The following is a 21,317-nucleotide window of genomic DNA, read 5'->3' on the forward strand; positions in this document are numbered from 1 at the left end:
TTAAGAGAACCGTTGAGATAAACAAAATTCGGATATATTTTCCTAGGTATTTCGAGGATTTGACAAACAATTCAGGTGTGGACTTGAAAACTTAACCGATTACTGAGATTTATGTATTGATATTCTTTAACAAAAAATAGGTTCAACAGGGAAAACCATTTCCATAAGTAAAATAAAAAGTTTTTAATTTTATAGTAATATACATAATGGATTATAGTTTTTGAAAAAAAAATTGGGAAAGTTCAGCTCTTAGTTCCCTGGTGTCTTTCATAGCTTCCTTGAAGCAATCTTTAAGATGGGTTTCATTGTCGATGTTCAACTTGGGCACATAGAGCGCCAGCAACTCTTCGTTCTCCAAATCTTTTTCAAAATCCGATGAATAAACGTTGGAATGAATTGAATTTATGAACACGTTGTCTTTGGTAACACATGCTGTTGGGAATTTTTCAATGCGATTCCAGAATCAACCAATGCGAGGTTAACAGAGTTATGAATCAATGGGAGTAACTGTATAAAGGTGGTTTTGTTATCTGTATTAATTAGATTGACAAAGATCTCAATGTTTGACTTTGGATATTGGTCCAACACAATTAGGTTTGCGCATGCAGTCTCCAATGTTGATAGCACGACCGAATCGATAATTTGGAAATCAGGGTCAACTTCAATTTCTGACTTTCTTGCATTGAAGTTGTTATTGTACGGGTCATTGCGTGTGGTTAAAAATGGCGATGAGTGAAACGTCACTTTTAAAACAGCCTTGTCATTGAATGTACGCTTGAATGATGGACGAGGCCCGTACACTGATGCCAATAAGATGTTGTTTCCTGATTGTATGAATGAGGAGCCTGTAGCCGTTGGTATATTATTCACCTGGATAAAAAGCTTTTCATCCTTGCTTGATTTCTCCACTACCTTGGATGGTTGTGCAGGAAAATAAAGCGGCACCGCATTTGGCGGACCGATCCTTCTTCTTCTATCAATAGTATTCATAACTAGAAATAGTCAGTTGTCTGGTCAAATCTTGAATGTTTTTCAGATAAATTCAAAAGTAAAAAAAAAAGTTTACATGTGGAACCCTCCCAAACTTGTAGTTACAACCTTTGAACATCTTCCTATATAATATTTTTTTTTTCCCCTAAATCACAGTTCGCGTGGGAATCAGTTCCAGATGGATTCTCAACTAATGTGTCAGTTTTCGTATTGTTCATCCGTGGACGGAGACGGAGACGAGAACAGAACGAATCGGTAAGCGGATAGCAGTGCTCGAAAATGGATGTGATGGTTCCTTATTTGTATAACTCAATCGATAAAGCTGCGTCGTTGGCGTCGCCCTATGTCTCTCCAGAAAAATTAGACCAAGTTTGTCGGTGGTTGAAACAGCACGATGAAGCCGTGCTTTACTCTACGCTAGGTGCCTTAGTTTTAGGCACATTATATTTGGCATCATCTGGTAATGGCAAGACGAAAAAGAGATCAAAGAAACCTTCTTCTAAAAAATCGTACCAGGTGAAGGTGAAGAAGGAAAAAGTGGTCCCTGTAGATCCCGTCAAACAGAGTTACGATACGATCAACTCAGTCAAGGACGAGCTAAAAAACGTCTTCACCCCGCAGGTGGACCAGCTTGAGAAAGACGTTGAAAGGGAACTTGCTGGCAAGAAGGAGATAGAAGGAAAAAAGAACAAACACAAGAAGAAGAAGGCAGGTTCCAAGAACAAGTTGAAAGAGCACACCTCCAACGAAGCGCCAGAGGGTGCGGCAAAGACCTCATCTTATAAGGACAGCACAAAATACCGCTACCTCTACCTCAATGAGGCTTTATTGAAGCTGCTCATGCGTTTGGACGGTGTGGAAACTCAAGGTATCGAAGATATCCGTGTACAAAGGAAAGCCACCATCAAACTCGTCCAAGAACAATGTAAAAGAGTTGATGCGCTAAAAGATTACGTAAATTGAGTATAGTATGAGAATAACCTTAAATAAAATTTTTCTAGGTAATGCCAGATTTTTTCAGTTCTGGTTTGTGACTTTGATAATATTCCCCCCCCTCTTCCCCAACTGTTCAACAGAGTAGAAGGTTATTATCCTATTATCGAAGCGCTTCAGTAAAGCAGAACCTTTGAATTATACTCAATTACCATGAAGGAAAACACGCTGTTCAAATTGGACCTTTTGCAGGCCCACTATTTACAAAAACCTGCGAGGTTTGGTGTTACCAAACAAATGTTAAGATCTGAGAAATACCAGTCTAAGAAATCAAGTGAGAGAGAAAACTCTAAACGGGTTGAAAAAAGTAAGCATAAACTGCTCCAACTTTCCAGAGAGGAGGCGTTTAATCTTATAAAACAATTTCAAAATGAAGCTTTTGACAAAAAAGTCCACTTCCTTCAAACTGATCTGCACAGGGTGATTTTCCGAGTCTTGAAGAAGGAAAGACAGAGGTTGGCCAATAAGTTGGATTTGGAGGAGGATGGAAATAAGGATGAGGAGAAGGGAAAGGCCAAGACGCTCATAGACAAGATCGATTCACTATTGGCGAAAGACTCCTCTCTTTTGAGTACGAATATCAAGCATAAAATATTCAAGGTCATCTTGAAGGCATTTCCGGATAAAGTCAATCTTAAAGAAAGTAAATTTGAAGGATTGTCTGAACCTAATATAGAATTTCTGAAAACTATGAAGGAAACCAACCCATATCTAACTAATGGAGACCAGCTGAACAATTTATTGTCTAATGTGTATTCCGATAAGGCAGTTAAGGAGTCACTGAACAAAATAAACACGTTGGAATTAGTATGGGGTCCAAAGAAGGACAATAGAGAAAACAAATCAGATATGGAAGGTTTTGAAGATGAGAATAGTGAGTATGAAGAGGTTAGTGATGAAGATAGCAAAAGCGATGGGGAGGAAAAAAGGGTGAGTAAAGAATTACAACAGGCGGATATTGAGGCCATTTATGATAATTACAAAGATGGGCTTGTTGCCTCCTCTGACGAAGAACAAGAAGGAGAAGGTGACGATGTTCCTTACTTAGATCCCAATGTTAACTACAATGAAATTACAGATGAAGAGCCCAGCGAAGAGGAGATTGACGTCGACATTGATGATGATGAAGAAGTAGAAAATGGAGATGCTGATGCTGGTGATCGTAATCAGAAGAGTTTGAAGAAAAGGGACAATGAGCCGATCGAAGAAGATGATTTTTTCTCTCCTCACGAACCACAAAGTAAAAAGCAAAAGAACACAAATGAAGGACTTGGTTTGAAAGATATCCAACTGCCAAAACTTGCGACTGGATATTACTCGGGAGGAGAAAGCGATGAAGACACCCGGGATTCCCTAGTAGATGAGATCACTGCTCCACGTAAGAATCGTCGTGGCCAACGAGCTAGACAGAAGATTTGGGAGAAGAAGTACGGCTCAAAGGCCAAACACGTTCAGAAGGAGCACGAAAGGTCGAAATCAGAAAGAGAAAGACTAAGGATTGAATACGAGCAGCGTGCTGCAAAGAGAGCTGAGAAGCAAAAGATACGGGATATGAAGGAACGTGAATTACAAGAGAAGAAGGTGCAACAAACCGAGAAAAAGCAAACATTACATCCTTCTTGGGAGGCAAAACTGAAGCAGAAGGAATCATTGAATGCCAAATTTTCAGGTAAGAAGATCACATTTGATTGACTGCCCAGAGTTTGTTTATATTATGTAGTTTATACTAGTTTGTAGTAGGCACTGTCATGCCAAGATTTTAAAACTGTGTGCAAAAATCTTGAAACCCTCATTGTGTAAATTATTTCAGCTTCAATATACATTTTTTTTTCCTTATTGCCTGGTTTCGTTCCAGCTGGATTGTCTAAGCTTGATAGCCCGAATTACACACGATTCCTTTGCACCGGGAAAGTTTATGCTGTTTAGAAGTTTGAGAAATTCTAGGTGTCTCACAATTCGAATCTCTAAAACAACCAAACACCTGCTGAGTATCAATTCTAAGATGAATAATCCATATACGTCTAAACATGTACCAGGAGTAATTCCCGACATCCAACTCGATAAGACCGAATCCCAAGTGGTTAATCTATTGAAGTCTTACACACAAGCTCATAACTCCCAGACCGAAGATCCTAACGATAGGATCACTTTGAGAATCACCGGTGGTTGGGTCCGAGATAAATTACTAAATCAACCAAGTCATGATATTGATATTGGTATCGATAATTGTTCTGGGGAATCATTTGTTAATGGACTAAAGCAATGGCTAGATGCAAAAAGTGATGTGGACGGTAGACGTGGTGATGACGGAGATGCCGAGAAAATCAATAGTATCCATAAAATCAAGAAGAATCCCGATAAATCAAAACATTTGGAGACATGCACTACCAAGTTGTTTGGGTTAGATATTGATTTTGTCAACCTCAGAAGTGAATTATACACCGAAGATTCACGCATTCCAACTATTACCACGGGGACGCCAGATGAGGATGCACACAGACGTGATGCGACACTAAATGCACTATTTTTCAACCTTGAGACTATGAAGGTTGAAGATTACACAAAGAAGGGCCTGGAAGATTTAAGCAAAGGAATCTTACGGACACCGCTAGAGCCAACCAAAACTTTTCTTGATGATCCGTTGAGATGCTTGAGGTTGATTCGTTTTGCGTCCAATTACGGCTTTAAAATAGAGCAAGCTACCTTGGACGCGATGAAGAGAGACGACATTCACAAGGCATTAGAGACCAAGATTAGTCGAGAGAGGATCGGTGTTGAAGTTAAAAAGATGTTGGTCAATAAAAGGTGGGTTTATGGAACTTTGGATGCTTTAGCATTGATTAGGGAAGTCAATTTTCCTAATGTCTTTGGTTTGGGTGATACAAAGGTACCAGACGAATGGCTTTCAAACAATAAAAAGCGTCTAATCAGTGATATTTCACAAAACATTGATAGTCTAAATAAATATCTTATTGATATTATCGATTCTAACATTATGAATTTTTCCAAAGTGATAGACATTCAGGACAGTAGCGACAACGATAAAATACTATTCTATTCATCGATCATTTTGAACCATTGGAGAGACATGAAAGTGAAGGTTGGTAAAAGAGACAACTATGTTTCATTTTTTTGTGTTTTGAATGGCATCAAGATGCCATTGAAACTAGCCGATAACGTTGCCCTAGTTACCAGTCAAATTGAAAGAATTAGAACAGATGTTGGCGGTATTCGGGGGTTTACTAGAAGTGAGATAGCCAGGCGGTTTGTTCTACCGTTCCAAGATAAATGGGAGATCAACCTACTCATAAATTCATGTTTGGAGTGTTTTGAGGCACCGGACCAATCAACCACAATATTGAACCGGTACGAAGGTGTCATCAAGACTGTTTATGATTTAAAGTTAGAGGAATCGTTCAAGGAGCAAATTTTGCTAAACGGTAAGGAGTTGATGAAGATCATCAACAAGAAACCTGGGCCATGGCTGAAGCCGCTAAATGAGCGGCTATTCCAATGGCAACTGGACCATCCTGGCGCTACGAGGGAAGACATGGTTGGTTATCTGTCAACTATCTCAATAGAATGAAAAAATTGGGTGAAGTTGTATGGAGACTCATTTATAGAAGGAACGAAAACCTAAACAAAAAAAAAGGTCATAATGATACAACGAGAAATTTTGATTAATTTGTTATGTAGAGAATTGAAGGTATACTTGGATGAAAGAATACTTATATAGCTTAGATCTTGGTTTCCTTAACACCGTGTTTCCAGATAGCAACGAATGGGGTTTCACCATCTTCTCTGTAGTTCAACAAGACAATCATAGCGTCTGGGTCCATGGATTCACCGGTGTAGAATTCCCAGTCCTTGAAAGAGCCAATGACCTTCTTGACGTAAGCAGCTGCACCCTTTTCAAAAGTTGGAATAGCGTCTGGATCAGATTCTGCCAACTTAGCCTTGACTGCCTTCATGTAACCTTTGATGTAGGTCAAGAAGGACTTCTTGTCAAAGGAGGTCTGTTGCAATCTGAAGGAGTAGACAACGTTGTTGACGGTTTCGACACCTTCTTCAACGTCATCGTCGTCACCTTCTGCAGAAGGGTTTGCACCAATATCAACATCAGCACCTGGCTTGACTTGGACCATTTGACAGTCTGCTTCGAGAACAACGTCGTCGACTAGCTTCAAGTCGTAAGCATCGGATAATAATTCATCACCAGAGAAAATGTCGGTATAGATCTTCATTTTATTGAATGTCAGAGAGGATGTTCAAACTAGAAGTCAAAGGAAAACGAAAAGTAAATGAAAAGGAAAATGAAAAGTAAAATGAAAAGGAAAATGAAGAGAAAAAAAATGCAAAAAACAAGAGAAAAACTTCATCTTACCAGAAAAAGCTAGCCATTTGAAATTACTTCTCAATTTACACATGGACACGCACATTTAACTGTGCGGGACGAAAAATTGTTGAAAACGGCAATCAGCAAAGGAAAAAAAAAAAAAAAATTAGCCGTGAATGCTCTACAGAAAAAAAATGTCCTAATTTGGACAACCAACGCCTGTCATCGCCGACACACGTGCCACTACTGCGCCACAAGCAGGTCGTTGTGTCACGTGCGGCGATACGAAAAGTCTTCCTGCAGCAGCTGCGCCACGCGGCTACAAATTTCGGTGGGGCTTGTTGTGGGGAATAAGGGATTGTCATGTTTCACAGTAGAGCCAATGGCTGTCTCTGGAACAAGTCCTAGATTGAGTACGTGGACACCAATATGTGGGCCAGTGGGGCGCCGCTTCTCAATTAGTTGTTGTTCCTCCCTAAGAACGTGCGTGAACCTGGTGAGTGCCCCCTTGGATGCCGTGTAGACACTGCTCCCTGGTAAATTGATGTCGTCTTGAGAGACCACAGATGAGATGTTGATAATACTGCGGTTGAGTGATGTACTATTTCCCAAAGATGGCCGAGATCTCACTGCATGTTTGAGGAAGAACTTGCATAGGATAATCGGAGACACCAGGTTGACGTTGACAATGTCTTGTATCTCTGTGAGCGGGGTGTTCATTAGCATTCTGGCTTGAGAGAGACCTGCACAGTTGATCAGTATGGTGGCCTCTTGGAAAGTTTGCATATCTTGGAGAGTCTGTGGGAGATTATGTGGATTCTTCAAGTCGTAAACTACAAAGTCGTGTTTCCCCTCCTCATTGGGGAATTCCCTATTCAACTCTTGCACTTTTGTCTCGAGTCTAGCTTGGTTTCTTGACAGGATGGTCACTAGACCCCCCAATGAAGAGATTTCGGTTGCCAATGCCGATCCGATTCCCGTGGATCCGCCTGTGATGACGGCACGTTGGCCCTTTAAGAAACTTCGAGACAATGTTGGCATTTCAGCTCGATATTGATGGGAACTTAGAGTGTCTTTCAATGGAAGACTTTAGTTCATTACAAAGTAGTGAATCGAAAGAGTACAAGAAAAATGGGGGGTGGGAAGGAGGAGGAGAAATTAAAGCTAAAAGAATAGCAACTGTAACTATAGTAAAGAAAATCGATAGTCGCCAGAGGAGGAAAATACGTCAAATCGCGTTCTTGACAATAATGCAGTTGTTCTCCAAACTGACGTTCCTCTCAACGTACCGGACAATCTTTACCTCAAACCCCTTCTTCACCATTGCATACTTACGCGATTCGTCCAGGATACGCCTCATCTTCAACCCTATCACTTCACGCTCGCCAATGGAGAGGCCACTGAAATGATCGCCAACTTCGTCCTTTGATTTGCCTGGCGGAACTCCATTAGTAGCCCATGCAAACATTTTTCGTAGATAAATGAAGTTGGTTTCGTCAATTTCAAATTGCTCTCTCAGAAAGTCCTTGGACTCCGTCAGCAGCCATTCGTACTTGCAGCAATGTCTGCAACACATGGCAACCAGACACCCCTTGAGGTGTAGATCATCTTTGCTCAGCGAAATGTCTCTCGTTGTATTGATGAGACACCTCAATGTAAGATCAGTAGCCACTCCGCATAAATGCTTTGAAATTCCAAGATACTCCTTCCCTACAATGCTGCTGTCCTTCTGCATCTGAAATCCCCGTAATGCTTCGATCAGCTTCAGGTCCTTGATATCAACTTTCAATCTCTCAACTTTTACATTCTGGTTACCTTTGGCTTCACTATCGGCTGCGATCTTCTTATCGAACTTCAACCTTGGGTTCTCCCTGTCAATCAGTAGATACTCTCCACAGTGGGGCTTGTTTTTGTTTATCTCTTCAATTGCTCTGTTGAAATACCTTGTGAATTCGGCCCGTCCGCAGCCAAATTCAATGACTATTCCTGGATTTTCATTTTCGGAAATCAGGCCGTTGTTAATGAGCTGCCCGATAAGACTGGATTGCTGGATAATGTGCTTTTGATTGCTGAGTTCGGCAAATCTTTCCTCCAAACCCTGCTTGAATTGAATGTTTTCTAAGGGTAGCTCATCAGTGAAAATCAAGTCATGTTTAGCTATCCACTTGTGCATACATGTTTTCCATTCTTTTTCATCAGTTTTAGTTGCTTCTGCTGTACTGGCTTCTTTAACATTGTAATCAATACTAAACCAGTCCACATTTCTTTCCATATCAGCAATCTCCTTCTTTTTCTTAACAACATTGCAGTTTTTTACATGTTTTGTTAATCTATCCTCCCACACTGTATGAGTAGGGTCGATAGTACATTTCACACGCCGAATAATCTTCCCGTTTTTATCAGTACGTGTGATTTCAGCCTCTTTGGTTGAGACCCCAGTGCTCACATCTTTCACCGTTGTTCCATTAGCAACGTCGATGTGTGCAAAACAAAAGATTTGGCCTTTTCTAACTTGTAACCCACATCTTTTACCATTCTTTGGCTTGAAATATGCACATTTGTTGTCAAGTATGTTAGTTTCGTTAACTTTATGTCTTTTGGAGTCCGGGAGCTCTGTCATCCTGTTGGTAATTCTACTCTCTATTAAGCTATGTGAGCTGCCAAAAAGAAAAGTATAAGTAAAAAATCAGGTAAACAATGATAATGGTGTCTCTATGTATGCATGAAAAATTATCTCCTGTGTCTCGAAGAACAATTTATGATTTGCGACATAATACAACCCCCAGTTTTGTCTGCTACCTTTAACACGACAACTCGCTTCTTTAATACTTCTGCTCTGTTTAATTCTGGTGGGCTTCTCTGAAGCTAATAGTTAGTGGATGATTTTGTTTACTTAAAAATAATACTATTTAGATTGTTATATATCAGGAATAATTTTGCTCAACAAAAGAGGATTCACAGTTTAATGCAATTATTTTATTTAAGATGTCATTTTCTCTTTGACGGCGAGAAAGCCCAAGTGTTAAAGATGGATTGGGGGCAACTCGTCGACTCATTATTTCTTTTCAGCGGTACTTTCTAAAACTTTAATACGGTTTTCCATGTTTCTGACGGTTTTTTGTAATAACAAAATATCAGAAATAATAGCATTAGATGAAGCCTTGTACTCATCTAATAGATAGTAGTAGCATCCAAAGCCAGTCAAAGAAACACCAGCAAAGAAACCAAACAAAACACCCTTTAATGATGATGGTCTTGGTGAACTAATTGTGGATACCATTCTTCTGTTTGCAATAGTTTGAACAGTTCTTTTTCCTAATTGGGTAAACATCTTGGTTGCTAATATGTGTCTAGGTATGACTATTTGCTGAAGATCAAAGCTTCTGTAGACTAATGCTAGGAAAACTGAATAATTAATGTAAACGCTGGACGCTCTCCGCAAAGAAATTCATGGTTCGCTCTCTTACCCAATGCAGCTTAGGGCAGCGCTATTGGATGTTTATTACATGTAACTACATCAATTATTATTCGGATAGTTTCAAAACTTTACAGATGGATACATAGTTTATTTATTGGTAAACTAGATTTGTGTTCTATAAAGAGCTTGCTTAATCGAATAAACCGAAACCCATGTCATCATCGGATTCTTCTTCTTCTGCTGGTGCGGCTTCTTCAGCTGCTGCAGAGGAGGAGGAAGCAGCAGCAGCTGGTGCAGCAGCAGCGTAAGCTTCTGGGTTAGCAATTCTGTCCTTGATTTGTTCAGAACCTTCGAAGGTGTAGTCAGTAGCAACAGATAATGCAAGAATGTTCTTGTAACTGTTGACAATTTGGTGAGAAACTGCAGCAACAGTTGGGTAACCAGAAGCTAAAGAGATTTGGGTAATTGTGGAAACTGCAGTGGTGAAGTGACCTAACAATTCTTCATCAGTGATATCTAAGATAGAAGCTGGGAATAAGTTACCTTCGTTGAAGACTTGAATGATAGTTAAACCGTATGTGAATGGGGAGATGTTCAACATGTTCAACAAGGAAGCTTCAGAAGGACCAACCTTTTGGTCTTTTTCCAAAATTCTAACATCGGAGGTAATTTCAATGGTACCTCTAGCAATCTTAGTTGGAACACCTAAAGCTTGGAAGAAAGAAGTCTTACCTGGTTCCATACCAGTGTTACCTGCTGGAACGAAAACATCAGCTGGCGCAATAGCACCTGCTCTTGCTGGTGCAGCAACCTTGTTAGCTAAAACAACATCCTTGATGGTCTTCAAATCAGCATTGGTGAAAATGAAACCAATGTTACCCTTGATTAAAGGCATCAACTTTTCGTATTCTGGGAATTCAGTAATGAAACCTCTCATAGCTCTTCTAACCATGGTGTTCTTACCCATCAAAACAACAGCATCCTTTCTTAAAGCCTTTCTGACTTCGTGCATTTGTTGAGATGAAACATTATCAACACCAACAATGAAAAGAGATTTGTATTCTTCAACTAACTCTCTTAACTTGGTGAAGTATGCTGCTTTCTTTTCTCTGGTAGCTCCCATTTCGTTTATGTATACGTTAGGCTGTTTAAAGCTGTTTGCAAAATAAACATAATGCAAAGGAGCAGTCCCTAATCAAGAAACTCATGTGCTCAAAACTTTTCATACTATTCCACCACACACAGAATCGTCCAAACCATTTTCCGAGACGCGCAACCAAGTTGAAAAAAAAAGAGGGTTATACAATCTGGTAAATACGCACGTGACATTGCTAAAAGCCCTAATTTCCTAATTAATCAGAGGCATGTTGATACAATAAGTCTATACGTTTCAAATAAATATGTACTAACACAAGTTTGCTACAACATTCTTCTATAACTAATATACAAGACTTATTTTTGTGATTTTAGCATTTCGCCAATCATTGCAGAAAGTGTATCAATACCCCAGTCGATTCTGGCCTGTTGCTTTTTGCCCTTAATAAAATTGCTGTCTCTTAATTTATCATTCAAGAAATATTGTAAACCTTTAAGTAATAAAGGTTGTTCATCACATTTTGCTATTCTCTCCGCCACGAGTTTACCTGTGTATGTAACGTTCCTTTTGCTTTTACCGCTACCAAATTGATCAACTTGAGATTTTTTCGCAATTATATCCAGGACAGTGATCAACATAATCTCCAAGAAAATCTTGACATCAGATGAGGCTGTAAGAAAGTTAACCACCCTTAGGACATTAAGTGATAAAGATCCTTCTCCAAGTAAGAACCCAAAAAACCTGCCCATATTTAAAATCTTCCACAACCGTTCCTCCTCATTTGCATTATGTAAGATTGTAGTAGAGCTTTCCTCTCCGTCTAACTCTTTGATAAAGTCCCATAAATTCAATTGGAATGCTCTTCTCATTCCATGGTCATCACACAGTTTCTTTCCCAGATAAGAGTAATAAGGGTTATTGTTGGATTCCAATGTAGCACAGTGCATCAAAATATTTGGAATTTCACCTTTTTGTGATTTCTTTAAGCTCAACTTTTCCAACTTCATAAAAGCATCCTTGAAATCTTCTGCTGACATGATGGAAATAAAAATAGCTCTTCTAACGTCAGTATTCATTCTACATTGTCTGGCAAGTTCCATCCAGTTAACATCACCTTCACCTGTTAGTTCGTCTTCATCTTTAAGGAAATCCTCGTTAACATTACCGACATCACTTTTTTCAGTAACTTCAGTCTTTGATCCTTCATTACCTTTCCATGCAGAGCCAACTAACCACCACTTACCCCTTTCTTCAATATTTTCAATGTCTTCTAAATTGACCTTGATTGCATCAAGATTTCTAGAATTGCTGATTGAACCTAACTGCTTTTTAAGTCTATTGATCATGGAGACAGTATTTACGTTTTCCATATTCCTCAACCTATTGTTTTTTAAATCTGTTATTGTGTCAATCAAAAACCTTGTTCTTGTAGAAATTTTAACACCTCTGCTTTCATTCAGCTTAACGGATTTAGTAAGTTCTGTTATAATGGCATTCAAAGCTGTTGAATCATCTGTTCTAAGTTTGGACCCGCACGATCTGATTAGTTTCAATAAAATATCAGTTTTCAACTCAGTTGGATTAACAATCAACTTCCATTTTATAATGTCATATATTAATGTTGCACTTATCAAGTTCAAAGTATACAAATAACCTATCATACCAGATAAATTGATCAGTTCTTGTTTTGCCCTCTCCGTGCTTTCAATTTCTTTAAGAAAATCTTCAACCAATTTTTGGATAACAAATGCTCCAAACTCCACACCTTGTAATTTATATAATGCAACAATAGCACTCGAATAAAGAACCAAAAAACTTTCCAGCATTGGGGTAGAAATACAAACTGATTGGATGACAACCTTCAACACAGCTTCATTAACAAACTGTCTAGGATTATCAATGTAAACTTCATTTAATTCAGATATAGAACTAGAAAAGTTGGATTCAGAAAGCTTGTTGAAAGGACCTTTCACTAAACGTAACAGTCTCTTCATTACTTCAGAATCTTCAGTATTTTCATTCATGGCCAATTTCTTCCTCAAAGCTGGTGGAATGTACCTAGATCCAGATGGGTTATCAAGACCCAAAGTACTCGGATCAACCGGTGCCATATAAGGGTTTTTCTTAGCCTTGGGACTATCACTATCATCAGAATCCGAAGCAAAGTCTGAATCTGAATCTGAATCTGAATTTTCTAAACCATACATTTCCCGAAGAAGTGCTTTATCGTCGTCATCCAAGTCATCATCGTCATCAAAATCTTCAGAATTGATATCATCATCTCCGCCCTTAAAGTTTTTGGACGCTTCTCTTTCATTTTCATAAGCAGATTCGGAGCTAGACTGTTCTTTCCCCTCTGAAAGATCCTCATCATCACCTGTTTCCGTTTCATCGGAATAGTTCAAATCCAAGCCATCAAACAGACCACCAATAAAGTCGTCATCACCTTGCTTTGAAACTCCCTTCTTTGGATTGATACCCAACTTCTTGGCATAAAACATCATGTCATCTTTCTCTTTTTGAATCATTTCCCTGTCATGAGCAGAAATTATTCTCTGGTGCTTCTGATCCTTCGGTTTAGGTGAATTCTCTTTCTTCGTTTTCTTTTCCTTCACTTCCGACTTTTTCTGTTTCGGTTCATAATCAATATTATCAGCATTATCGTATTTTTCCATAAAATCTAAACCTTCAAATAATCCACCTACAAAATCATCTTCAGATTCACGCTTCATTCTTGTGTTTTTGTCAAGTTTCAACTTCTGTGTATAGTAATCCAATTCCTCATCATTTTTTGATCTGAATTGAGGCTCTGCATAGTCTATTTCTTCATTTTCTCTCTCGTCACTTGAGTACCCAATGTCTGAAGTGCTATCGTCGGAGAGTTCATCCTCCTTAACAATTTTGAGTTTCATAGGAGCCCTTTTGTTCCCTTTAATAGCAGCCAACTTTTTCATAATTTCTTCTTCTTCTCTATCTTCATCGGTATCCTTTCCGCTAGAAGGGTCAACTTCAGACCCAGATTGTCTGACAATATCAGATTCATTTGAAGTTTCTGAATCGTCACTTAATTCATCCTCTTTTACAATTCTTATGCCCGAATTTGAGTTAACCTTACCTTTCAATAATGCCAGTTTGGCCATAACATGTTTCTGCTCGTCATCTAAGTCATCTAATACAGGATCCAGTTTCTCTTCTTCATCTTGTGACGTAGAGTCAGCATCACTGAGTTCATCTTCTTTTATTATACGAAGGTTCTGATCGCTTTGTATTCTTTTTCCTTTCGTAGCACGGAGTTTTGCCATAACTTCTTCTTCAGCTTCATAAAACTCACTGTCAGACTTAAAATCAGAGTCAATACTTTTATCTGAGCTTCCATCATATTTGTCAAACCTAACATCAGCTCCATGGTATGTATTTGTTGCACCTGGTAGCTCTTTGTTTTTTCTAGATTTTGACTTAGCCAAGTGAGTCATGATGCTCTTCTGATCATCATCCGACTCTTTTAATGAATTGTCAGAAAAATCTTCATCATTATCATCATCATCATCATCATCATCATCATCATCATCACTTGATTCAAAAGTATCATCTTCGAGCTCATCCTCTTTGACAATCCGAACATTGATATTCCCACTCTTTTTCTTACCTTTCAGAACAGCTAGTTGATTCATTACACGTTGCTGCTCTTCATCCAAATTTGCTTTATTTTCAGAATACTCCAGTTCATTGCAGATATCATGGGTCACATTATTTCCACTAGCAGCGGTAACATCATCGCTACCATAACCATCACTTGTATGCGCTCCTCTCTGAACTTTCTTCAATTGCTTTAATGTGGCTATCAAGTTGCTTGTTTCTTCTTCTTCATTTTCATCCTCTGAATCATTTTCACTGTTACTGTAGAACTGTTCACTGTCATCACTTTCATCACCAAACTCTTTTTCCCACTTTTCAAAATCTACATCTATTTCATTTTCTGAATTGGATTCTCTTGCTGGTATTTCACAAATATCGTCATTATTGCTAAACGAAACCCTTTTCTTTTTTTTCTGTGAACATTTATTGGAATCAACTGCTCCATCTTTTCTAGTAGACAGTTGTTTCAGACTTGGTTTCTTGTTGAATGATTTCTTTTTCTGAAGCTGATATTCCTTTTGTTTCTCTTTATAGAGTTTCATATGTTCATTAGCTAGTTGTTTTTTAGACTGTTTCTTTTCCATCCTTGATTGTCTTCTATTTTCTTTACGATGAATGACAGATGGTCCTTTGATTTTCTGACGCTTGAACCTCGCATCGTTTTCATATATCTCCTCACTATCTCTGATACTGTCAAGCATCACACCAGGTATATTGATTGCATGCCTTTTTTTCGACATGGTAAGCGTATCGATAGAATGTATAAGCCTTGACTTTCTTGTATTCTATAGTGAAATTAAGGAATTATCTTACAAATGCATTTTCAGTAAATTTTTTTAAGAAAAACGAAAAATTTCCCAAGGTCGATCTAATTCGAGACATTTTGATAGTAGGCCATAATCGAAACTGATTGACAGATGACCCATGTACACCTTAAAACTGATAATACACAAACACCAGATAGTCTTCTTCTCTCAAAATGAACAGAAATGACGCGTTTAAATTAATAAGTGAATGTGTGTTGTTAACCACAGCATCTTTCTCCGTTTATTACCTTTTAAATACACTTATGGGAGATCCAAGCCATCGTAACAATGATGAAAAGAAACGTACAGCAAAACATCTGTCAAAACTTAAGAAGCAATCACCAGAAATGAAACAAGTGCTTGACTCATTATCTAATTATGAAAAAATAATGCTAGCCTATTTAATCCCCCCTACAGATATCGAAGTTTCATTCAATGATATTGGAGGATTGGAAGATGTTGTGAGTGATCTACGTGAAAGTGTGATTTTGCCGCTTGTTTACCCACAGTTGTTTACCCAATATGGCTCATTGTTAGCAGCACCTAAAGGTGTTTTGCTCTATGGGCCACCTGGGTGTGGAAAAACAATGCTAGCTAAGGCTTTGGCAAAGGAGAGTGGCTCGAACTTTATCAGTATAAGAATGTCTACTATAATGGACAAGTGGTTTGGTGAAAGCAACAAATTAGTGGATGCTTTGTTTAGTTTGGCTTCTAAGCTTCAACCATGCATTATATTTATTGATGAGATTGATTCGTTTTTAAGGGAAAGAAGTTCCACTGATCATGAAGTTACAGCTACTATGAAGGCAGAATTCATGACATTATGGGATGGTTTGGTAAGTTCCGGACGTGTTCTTGTTCTTGGTGCCACCAATAGACCTGGCGATATTGATTCTGCCTTTTTGAGGCGTATGCCCAAAAGATTCAGCATTGGGTTGCCGAATGATGAGCAACGTGAGAAGATTCTAACTAAGCTGCTCTCCGACGTCCAACTGGATTGTAGCGTTAAGGATTTAGTATCCATTACGGATGGCATGAGTGGTTCTGATTTAAAGGAGTTATGCCGAAATGCAGCTGTAAATTCTACTAGGGAATATATCCGTAAGCATATCCTGGACACAAATGGAGAAATGCAGATCCACAATACAAAGGAAATTTCATTGCGTCCATTAAAAACGAAGGACTTCTTGGACGCAATGGATCCTGAGAAGGTTATGAAACTAAATGTGACTTCTGACTTAGATTGATCTAAAGCAGGTCATTAAAAAGTGTAATCAGTGTAAGTGTACATGAAGACGAAACTTTTACATAGAAATGTAACCCAATCCTTGAACCTAAACAGATGACGAAATAGTCAACTTAAGGTGTCTCGGGAAATCAAGCCATATATTTTCCTAAAGGCAAGACGGCGTCATTCTTGGCTTCGCTTTGAATCCCCTAACCATTTGGTGCGTTTAGGGGATCTTCGAAGAGGCCATGCTTTGGAGAAACATAACAAGGAAAGGTTGAGCAAACACAGTGAGACAGATTCGTTAGAAATACGACATGTAAAAAAAAGTAGCGATGAGGAAAAAGGAAGAGGGTTCCGACGTAAATTTTAAGAGGGTTTTGGAAGCTGCGAAAAGCTTGCCTCATATGGTAGCATTCCAAATCTATAATGAAAAGTTTTGCTTCGTATATTGGAACTAACTTAATTATTTAGCACTTGTATTGTATATATTTTTATAAATTAGACAAGAAGAGTTACTTTATTGGGACATTTTGAGCATTCGGGAGCTGAATCTTTTTCTTATACGAATATCTCGAGCTGCTTACACCGAAATCTTGACAATTAGCCTTCAAGGCAGAACCACTAGGATACATTTAATAACTAACATGGGAGGTATCACTGATTGATAGCTTTAATGGAACCCTCTTCGGCTCTTTTTAGTAATCTAGACCTTACAGGTATAATATTCTGCCCGGAATATTTTTATATTTTAGGGATCAATTCGGGGAACTTTCTTAATTTCCAAATATTATGGTGTCCATTATCAATTCTGATTACTTTCTTCCAAGTAAAACACTATTTATTTCTATTCTATTTTAAGGCTTAATTAAAACATAGCATAGAGTTACTAGATATGTTTGAAAGAGAGATAGTTGAGATCCCTATTCTGCGGTCATCCGCAGACCCATGAAATTATGGAATAAAAAGTTGTGCTATCAGGCTTGAAAAAGCTCATTTCTAGTTTGGTCCAAACATTAAAAAGAATATATTTAATAACAATGTTAGGTAATAAATTATAAAGTAAGATTTTTGGCATTAATGACAAAATTACTGAAGGTTGAGAGACATTGTACAACTACATGCTCCTGTAATTAATGTGATATAGGTTTTTTTTTGTGAAAATCAGCACAGTAAAATAATGCGTTACAATTGTGGAAATGGACTAAAGAAAAGCAAAATAATTACAGTTAAACACCTCACCTAATATTAAAACAAATATGCAAGCAAATTTAAACTATGAGAAATACACCGTTCTGTACAAAGCTATTTAACCTATCTGTTTTGTCACAAAATAATTTGATTATGACTGAAAATTCCACGATATTCCGAAGCACATTCTTTAGTAAATTTAAATTGGGTTTATACATTCCTATTACCAGTCTTCGCTTTCATATTTGTGCGTAAAATCTTTTTCCGTCAATTAAGTGCTTCATAACTGAATTAAGAACACCTTTTGTTGATTTATTATAATATACTAATTACTAATCATGACAGAGCTCAAGGTGTCGGCATACACCCTAAAACTTTAATAGAATTGTTATATGACAAATATGAAAAGGCACTGCCTCTCCATAAACAATATATTCGAAGATACATTTCTATATTTTAGATAAAACCAGAAAATTATCCAATACTACTATCATAAACCCTGGTAATAATTTACAAAATTAGAATCTATGTATCCTCCGTCATCGATAAACTTGCATCTTTTTCTCCTTTTCCGACTTCTTTCGATTGAGGTTTTGGTAAGCGTTTATTGCTCATAAGGCAACCCAGTGTTGTCATTAAAAGACTGCATGCAAATGTTAACCAAAAAACATTCTGGATAGCCTGTAAGAAGGCTTTTTTAATCGAAATTCCTGCCTCATATCCATGCTTTTCAATTAATGTTGACATGTAATCAACATTTTTAACTAAAATCAAGATCTCAGAGTTAGGAATATTTTCATCAAGTGCAACTTTTCTCAAATTTTTAGAAAGAGTAGTGGTATAAATCAGCTGTGAAATTTCACTAAGGAATGCACTACCAATATTTTTAGAAAACGTGATGTAGGAAGTCGAGAGCATGACTGATGACTTCATATCCATGCCCTTGTCGGTTACACTAGGTTTGGGAGCAACTAACTGAGCCGAAACAAGAGGAGGATGAAACCCAAAACCAAACCCCAGACCACATATAGTTTGTAAACCAATAAATAGTGCTTTTCTACTGTTAACTTTAACAACCTGGTAAATACCAATTCCCAAAGCAGACATGAACCCGGAAATGAAGACAAATTCCTTCACCCTCCTTGTCCTGTTCATGGAGTATCCTACAACAAGAGTACCGACACTTGTCAAAATAATATTGGAGAGCATGCTAACTCCAGAATCAAGTGGCTTCTCATCATAAATAATCTGGTAGTAAAGTGACATAAACTGAAGCGTTGATAAAAATAACCCGTTTGCTAAAAATGAAATTGCAGCATTGATATTCATTTTCCCTACCTTTAAAATAAGAGGTGGCAATACCGGTGCTTTACTCAGAAACCAATTCCAGTACATGAAAAAAATGAAAATCACACCTCCTAGTACAAAACATGTGATATTGGCAACACCCCCCCAACGATAAGAAGTTCCGATACTGATCCCTAGTAATAGCAAAACGAGCGAAGCAACCATAGTTACCGTTCCAACATAGTCTATCTCCTTCAATTTTGAATAGATATTTTTGAAACTCTTATCTCCTTTCCAATCGGAATTATAACTAAAATAAAAACACGGAAATACAACTGCCGCAAAACAAAGATTTATCCAGAAACACCACCTCCAGCTGGCTTTTGTTAGTAGACCACCTACTATAGGACCAAGAACACTTGCAATACCATATGTTGCGCCGTTCAACGCCAATAACAACGGTTTCTTATCATCCGATGTAATTTCTGAGACTATAATGAAGATGCAAGAAATAACACCTCCTCCTCCAATTCCTTGGAGCGTTCTTCCGCCAATAAGTGTGTTCATAGTATTCGCTAATGCGCATATCAAACTACCAATCTCGAATAAAAAAACTGATATCAACATTGTAAACTTACGTCCAAAAATTACCGAAAATTTACCCCAAAATTGTGCAAGGCAACCCAAGGGAAGGACAAATGCAGTAGTTATCCATGTAACTTCAGAAAATGCATCAAATTTGTTAGCTACTGTAGTTAAAATGGTAACAGTGATAGTTTGGTCCAAGGCAACAAGGAACAAACATAACAATCCAGAAAACATACATAGATATAGTTGAGGACCTGTCAAAATATTTGCATTTTTTATGGACTCGTGATGTTCCTCTTCGGTTAATTCATGTTGCTTGATATAAGCATCTGAACCTAATGTTTCCCCTTTTTTTTCTAAAACTTCTACTTCTTCATAGTGTTCATGAAGAGAAGAAAGGTTGGATCCATTAGACATATTCTTTAAAAGAACTTGCACACTCAGTAAATCACGGATAAGTCGGTTTTATCCATGGACATATTTGGCTCTCCAGATAAGGAAAGTGTAGGTTTTATAAAAAAAGAACCGAATCAAGCTAAACATCGGTGTTTACTAGAAATTAGTAATAGCCTGCGAGTTCAGCATATATGAGCCATTCAATAGATGTACGAGGAAAATGCGCCGCACTTTTCAGTTATATTGCTTTTTTTTCTGTCGGCCGAATATATACGCTATTGGATTGGCTTTGTTTAACAAGAGAGTAAAATATTTCTCCCTGAACATGGTTTTCAAAGTATCGCAATGTCACTTCAACATAAGCAAATAATAAACAAGGCTTTGAAAATAGTATTTTGAAAGGGTAGAAGATAGGTAAGGCTTTCTGGAAGAAAATCTATGCTTCCAAAATGTCTAAACTGATTTGGAAATTCCCAAACGCCACAGTATTTACAGCGTTCAATAACACTTACCGGCCTAAAAGAAGGCTTAAAGACAATTTTATTACTAGAGCTTGTTGAATTTTAGAGTGGACGTTCATGAACTGATTTATTCAAACTGTTATAAACGCAACCTGAAAACCCATTCTAAACTGACACTGTATTCCCTAGCTAATCTAGCAAATTATTGAGTTTTAAACAAAAAACTGCTTCCATCAGTCAATCTGAGAGATTATCTAACTGGGATTGATGAGGAATAGGAAAAAGGATAAAAACTTAATAGCCTGTTTTCTATAGTTTTTATGTCATGTATAGCAAAGCACTTATTCTGACCTGCACTATTTACCAGACGTGTCCAATATACATATCATAGAGATAAAAAACGAAAGTCTCTGAATGTCGCCAAAATAACTTGTATTAGCGATGGCTGTAATTTCTTCACCAAGATACGTGAACCATATACTATATATGCAAAAAAAAAATTATACAGATATATGACGGAGTTTTTTTTTACAGCTGTTTTTGAGCTTATGATTTCTAGTACTAGAAATTCAATAAAAACTTAGTAATAGTCATCATTTCAGATGATTTCCAGCTTTTGCTAAATAAAGGATTGACTTTTCCAAAACATATTATGTAAAAAAAAATATTAATCGTTTGGACTTAGCTACTGAAACGGCAACTAGAATTTATTAGGGTCAAAGGACCTAGTTAAATTAGTTATGTTTTACCTTGGATGCCCTTAATGAGAACCGATTTGGAATATCAAGCTCCGGAAGTTCGATTCGTCAAACAGGTATCCAAATCCAATTATCTTCATGCAGCAAGAAAACACGGTTATCATTACCAATTCTTGTAATTGCAGATGAAAAG

At 37.7% G+C, this 21,317-nt stretch overlaps 11 protein-coding genes across 11 annotated transcripts; 4 read left to right on the top strand and 7 right to left on the bottom strand.

Annotated features, from left to right (window-relative positions):
- Positions 1-402: 402 nt before the first annotated feature.
- On the bottom strand, positions 403-990 carry C5L36_0C03850 (uncharacterized protein; the record flags this gene model as incomplete). Its single annotated transcript, XM_029466065.1, has 1 exon — positions 403-990. One exon carries the CDS (start codon positions 988-990, stop codon positions 403-405), a length of 588 nt encoding a protein of 195 aa, XP_029321925.1.
- Positions 991-1,269: 279 nt separating this feature from the next.
- Positions 1,270-1,953, top strand: C5L36_0C03860 (uncharacterized protein; the record flags this gene model as incomplete). The annotated part of the gene is made up of 1 exon (XM_029466066.1): positions 1,270-1,953. The coding sequence occupies one exon, from the start codon at positions 1,270-1,272 to the stop codon at positions 1,951-1,953; it is 684 nt and encodes a 227-aa protein (XP_029321926.1).
- A 183-nt stretch (positions 1,954-2,136) lies between these two features.
- C5L36_0C03870 (uncharacterized protein) lies at positions 2,137-3,675 on the top strand (the record flags this gene model as incomplete). Its single annotated transcript, XM_029466067.1, has 1 exon — positions 2,137-3,675. The coding sequence occupies one exon, from the start codon at positions 2,137-2,139 to the stop codon at positions 3,673-3,675; it is 1,539 nt and encodes a 512-aa protein (XP_029321927.1).
- A 223-nt stretch (positions 3,676-3,898) lies between these two features.
- On the top strand, positions 3,899-5,569 carry C5L36_0C03880 (uncharacterized protein; the record flags this gene model as incomplete). Its single annotated transcript, XM_029466068.1, has 1 exon — positions 3,899-5,569. The coding sequence occupies one exon, from the start codon at positions 3,899-3,901 to the stop codon at positions 5,567-5,569; it is 1,671 nt and encodes a 556-aa protein (XP_029321928.1).
- A 151-nt stretch (positions 5,570-5,720) lies between these two features.
- Positions 5,721-6,227, bottom strand: C5L36_0C03890 (uncharacterized protein; the record flags this gene model as incomplete). Its single annotated transcript, XM_029466069.1, has 1 exon — positions 5,721-6,227. One exon carries the CDS (start codon positions 6,225-6,227, stop codon positions 5,721-5,723), a length of 507 nt encoding a protein of 168 aa, XP_029321929.1.
- Positions 6,228-6,589: 362 nt separating this feature from the next.
- On the bottom strand, positions 6,590-7,360 carry C5L36_0C03900 (uncharacterized protein; the record flags this gene model as incomplete). The annotated part of the gene is made up of 1 exon (XM_029466070.1): positions 6,590-7,360. The coding sequence occupies one exon, from the start codon at positions 7,358-7,360 to the stop codon at positions 6,590-6,592; it is 771 nt and encodes a 256-aa protein (XP_029321930.1).
- Positions 7,361-7,547: 187 nt separating this feature from the next.
- On the bottom strand, positions 7,548-8,939 carry C5L36_0C03910 (uncharacterized protein; the record flags this gene model as incomplete). The annotated part of the gene is made up of 1 exon (XM_029466071.1): positions 7,548-8,939. One exon carries the CDS (start codon positions 8,937-8,939, stop codon positions 7,548-7,550), a length of 1,392 nt encoding a protein of 463 aa, XP_029321931.1.
- Positions 8,940-9,927: 988 nt separating this feature from the next.
- Positions 9,928-10,860, bottom strand: C5L36_0C03920 (uncharacterized protein; the record flags this gene model as incomplete). Its single annotated transcript, XM_029466072.1, has 1 exon — positions 9,928-10,860. One exon carries the CDS (start codon positions 10,858-10,860, stop codon positions 9,928-9,930), a length of 933 nt encoding a protein of 310 aa, XP_029321932.1.
- Positions 10,861-11,189: 329 nt separating this feature from the next.
- On the bottom strand, positions 11,190-15,209 carry C5L36_0C03930 (uncharacterized protein; the record flags this gene model as incomplete). Its single annotated transcript, XM_029466073.1, has 1 exon — positions 11,190-15,209. The coding sequence occupies one exon, from the start codon at positions 15,207-15,209 to the stop codon at positions 11,190-11,192; it is 4,020 nt and encodes a 1,339-aa protein (XP_029321933.1).
- A 239-nt stretch (positions 15,210-15,448) lies between these two features.
- C5L36_0C03940 (uncharacterized protein) lies at positions 15,449-16,522 on the top strand (the record flags this gene model as incomplete). Its single annotated transcript, XM_029466074.1, has 1 exon — positions 15,449-16,522. One exon carries the CDS (start codon positions 15,449-15,451, stop codon positions 16,520-16,522), a length of 1,074 nt encoding a protein of 357 aa, XP_029321934.1.
- Positions 16,523-18,219: 1,697 nt separating this feature from the next.
- C5L36_0C03950 (uncharacterized protein) lies at positions 18,220-19,986 on the bottom strand (the record flags this gene model as incomplete). Its single annotated transcript, XM_029466075.1, has 1 exon — positions 18,220-19,986. The coding sequence occupies one exon, from the start codon at positions 19,984-19,986 to the stop codon at positions 18,220-18,222; it is 1,767 nt and encodes a 588-aa protein (XP_029321935.1).
- Positions 19,987-21,317: the final 1,331 nt, after the last annotated feature.

The sequence above is a fragment of the Pichia kudriavzevii genome, chromosome 3 (genome assembly GCF_003054445.1).
Source record: "Pichia kudriavzevii chromosome 3, complete sequence".
In the NCBI taxonomy this organism is placed as follows: Eukaryota; Fungi; Ascomycota; class Pichiomycetes; order Pichiales; family Pichiaceae; genus Pichia; species Pichia kudriavzevii.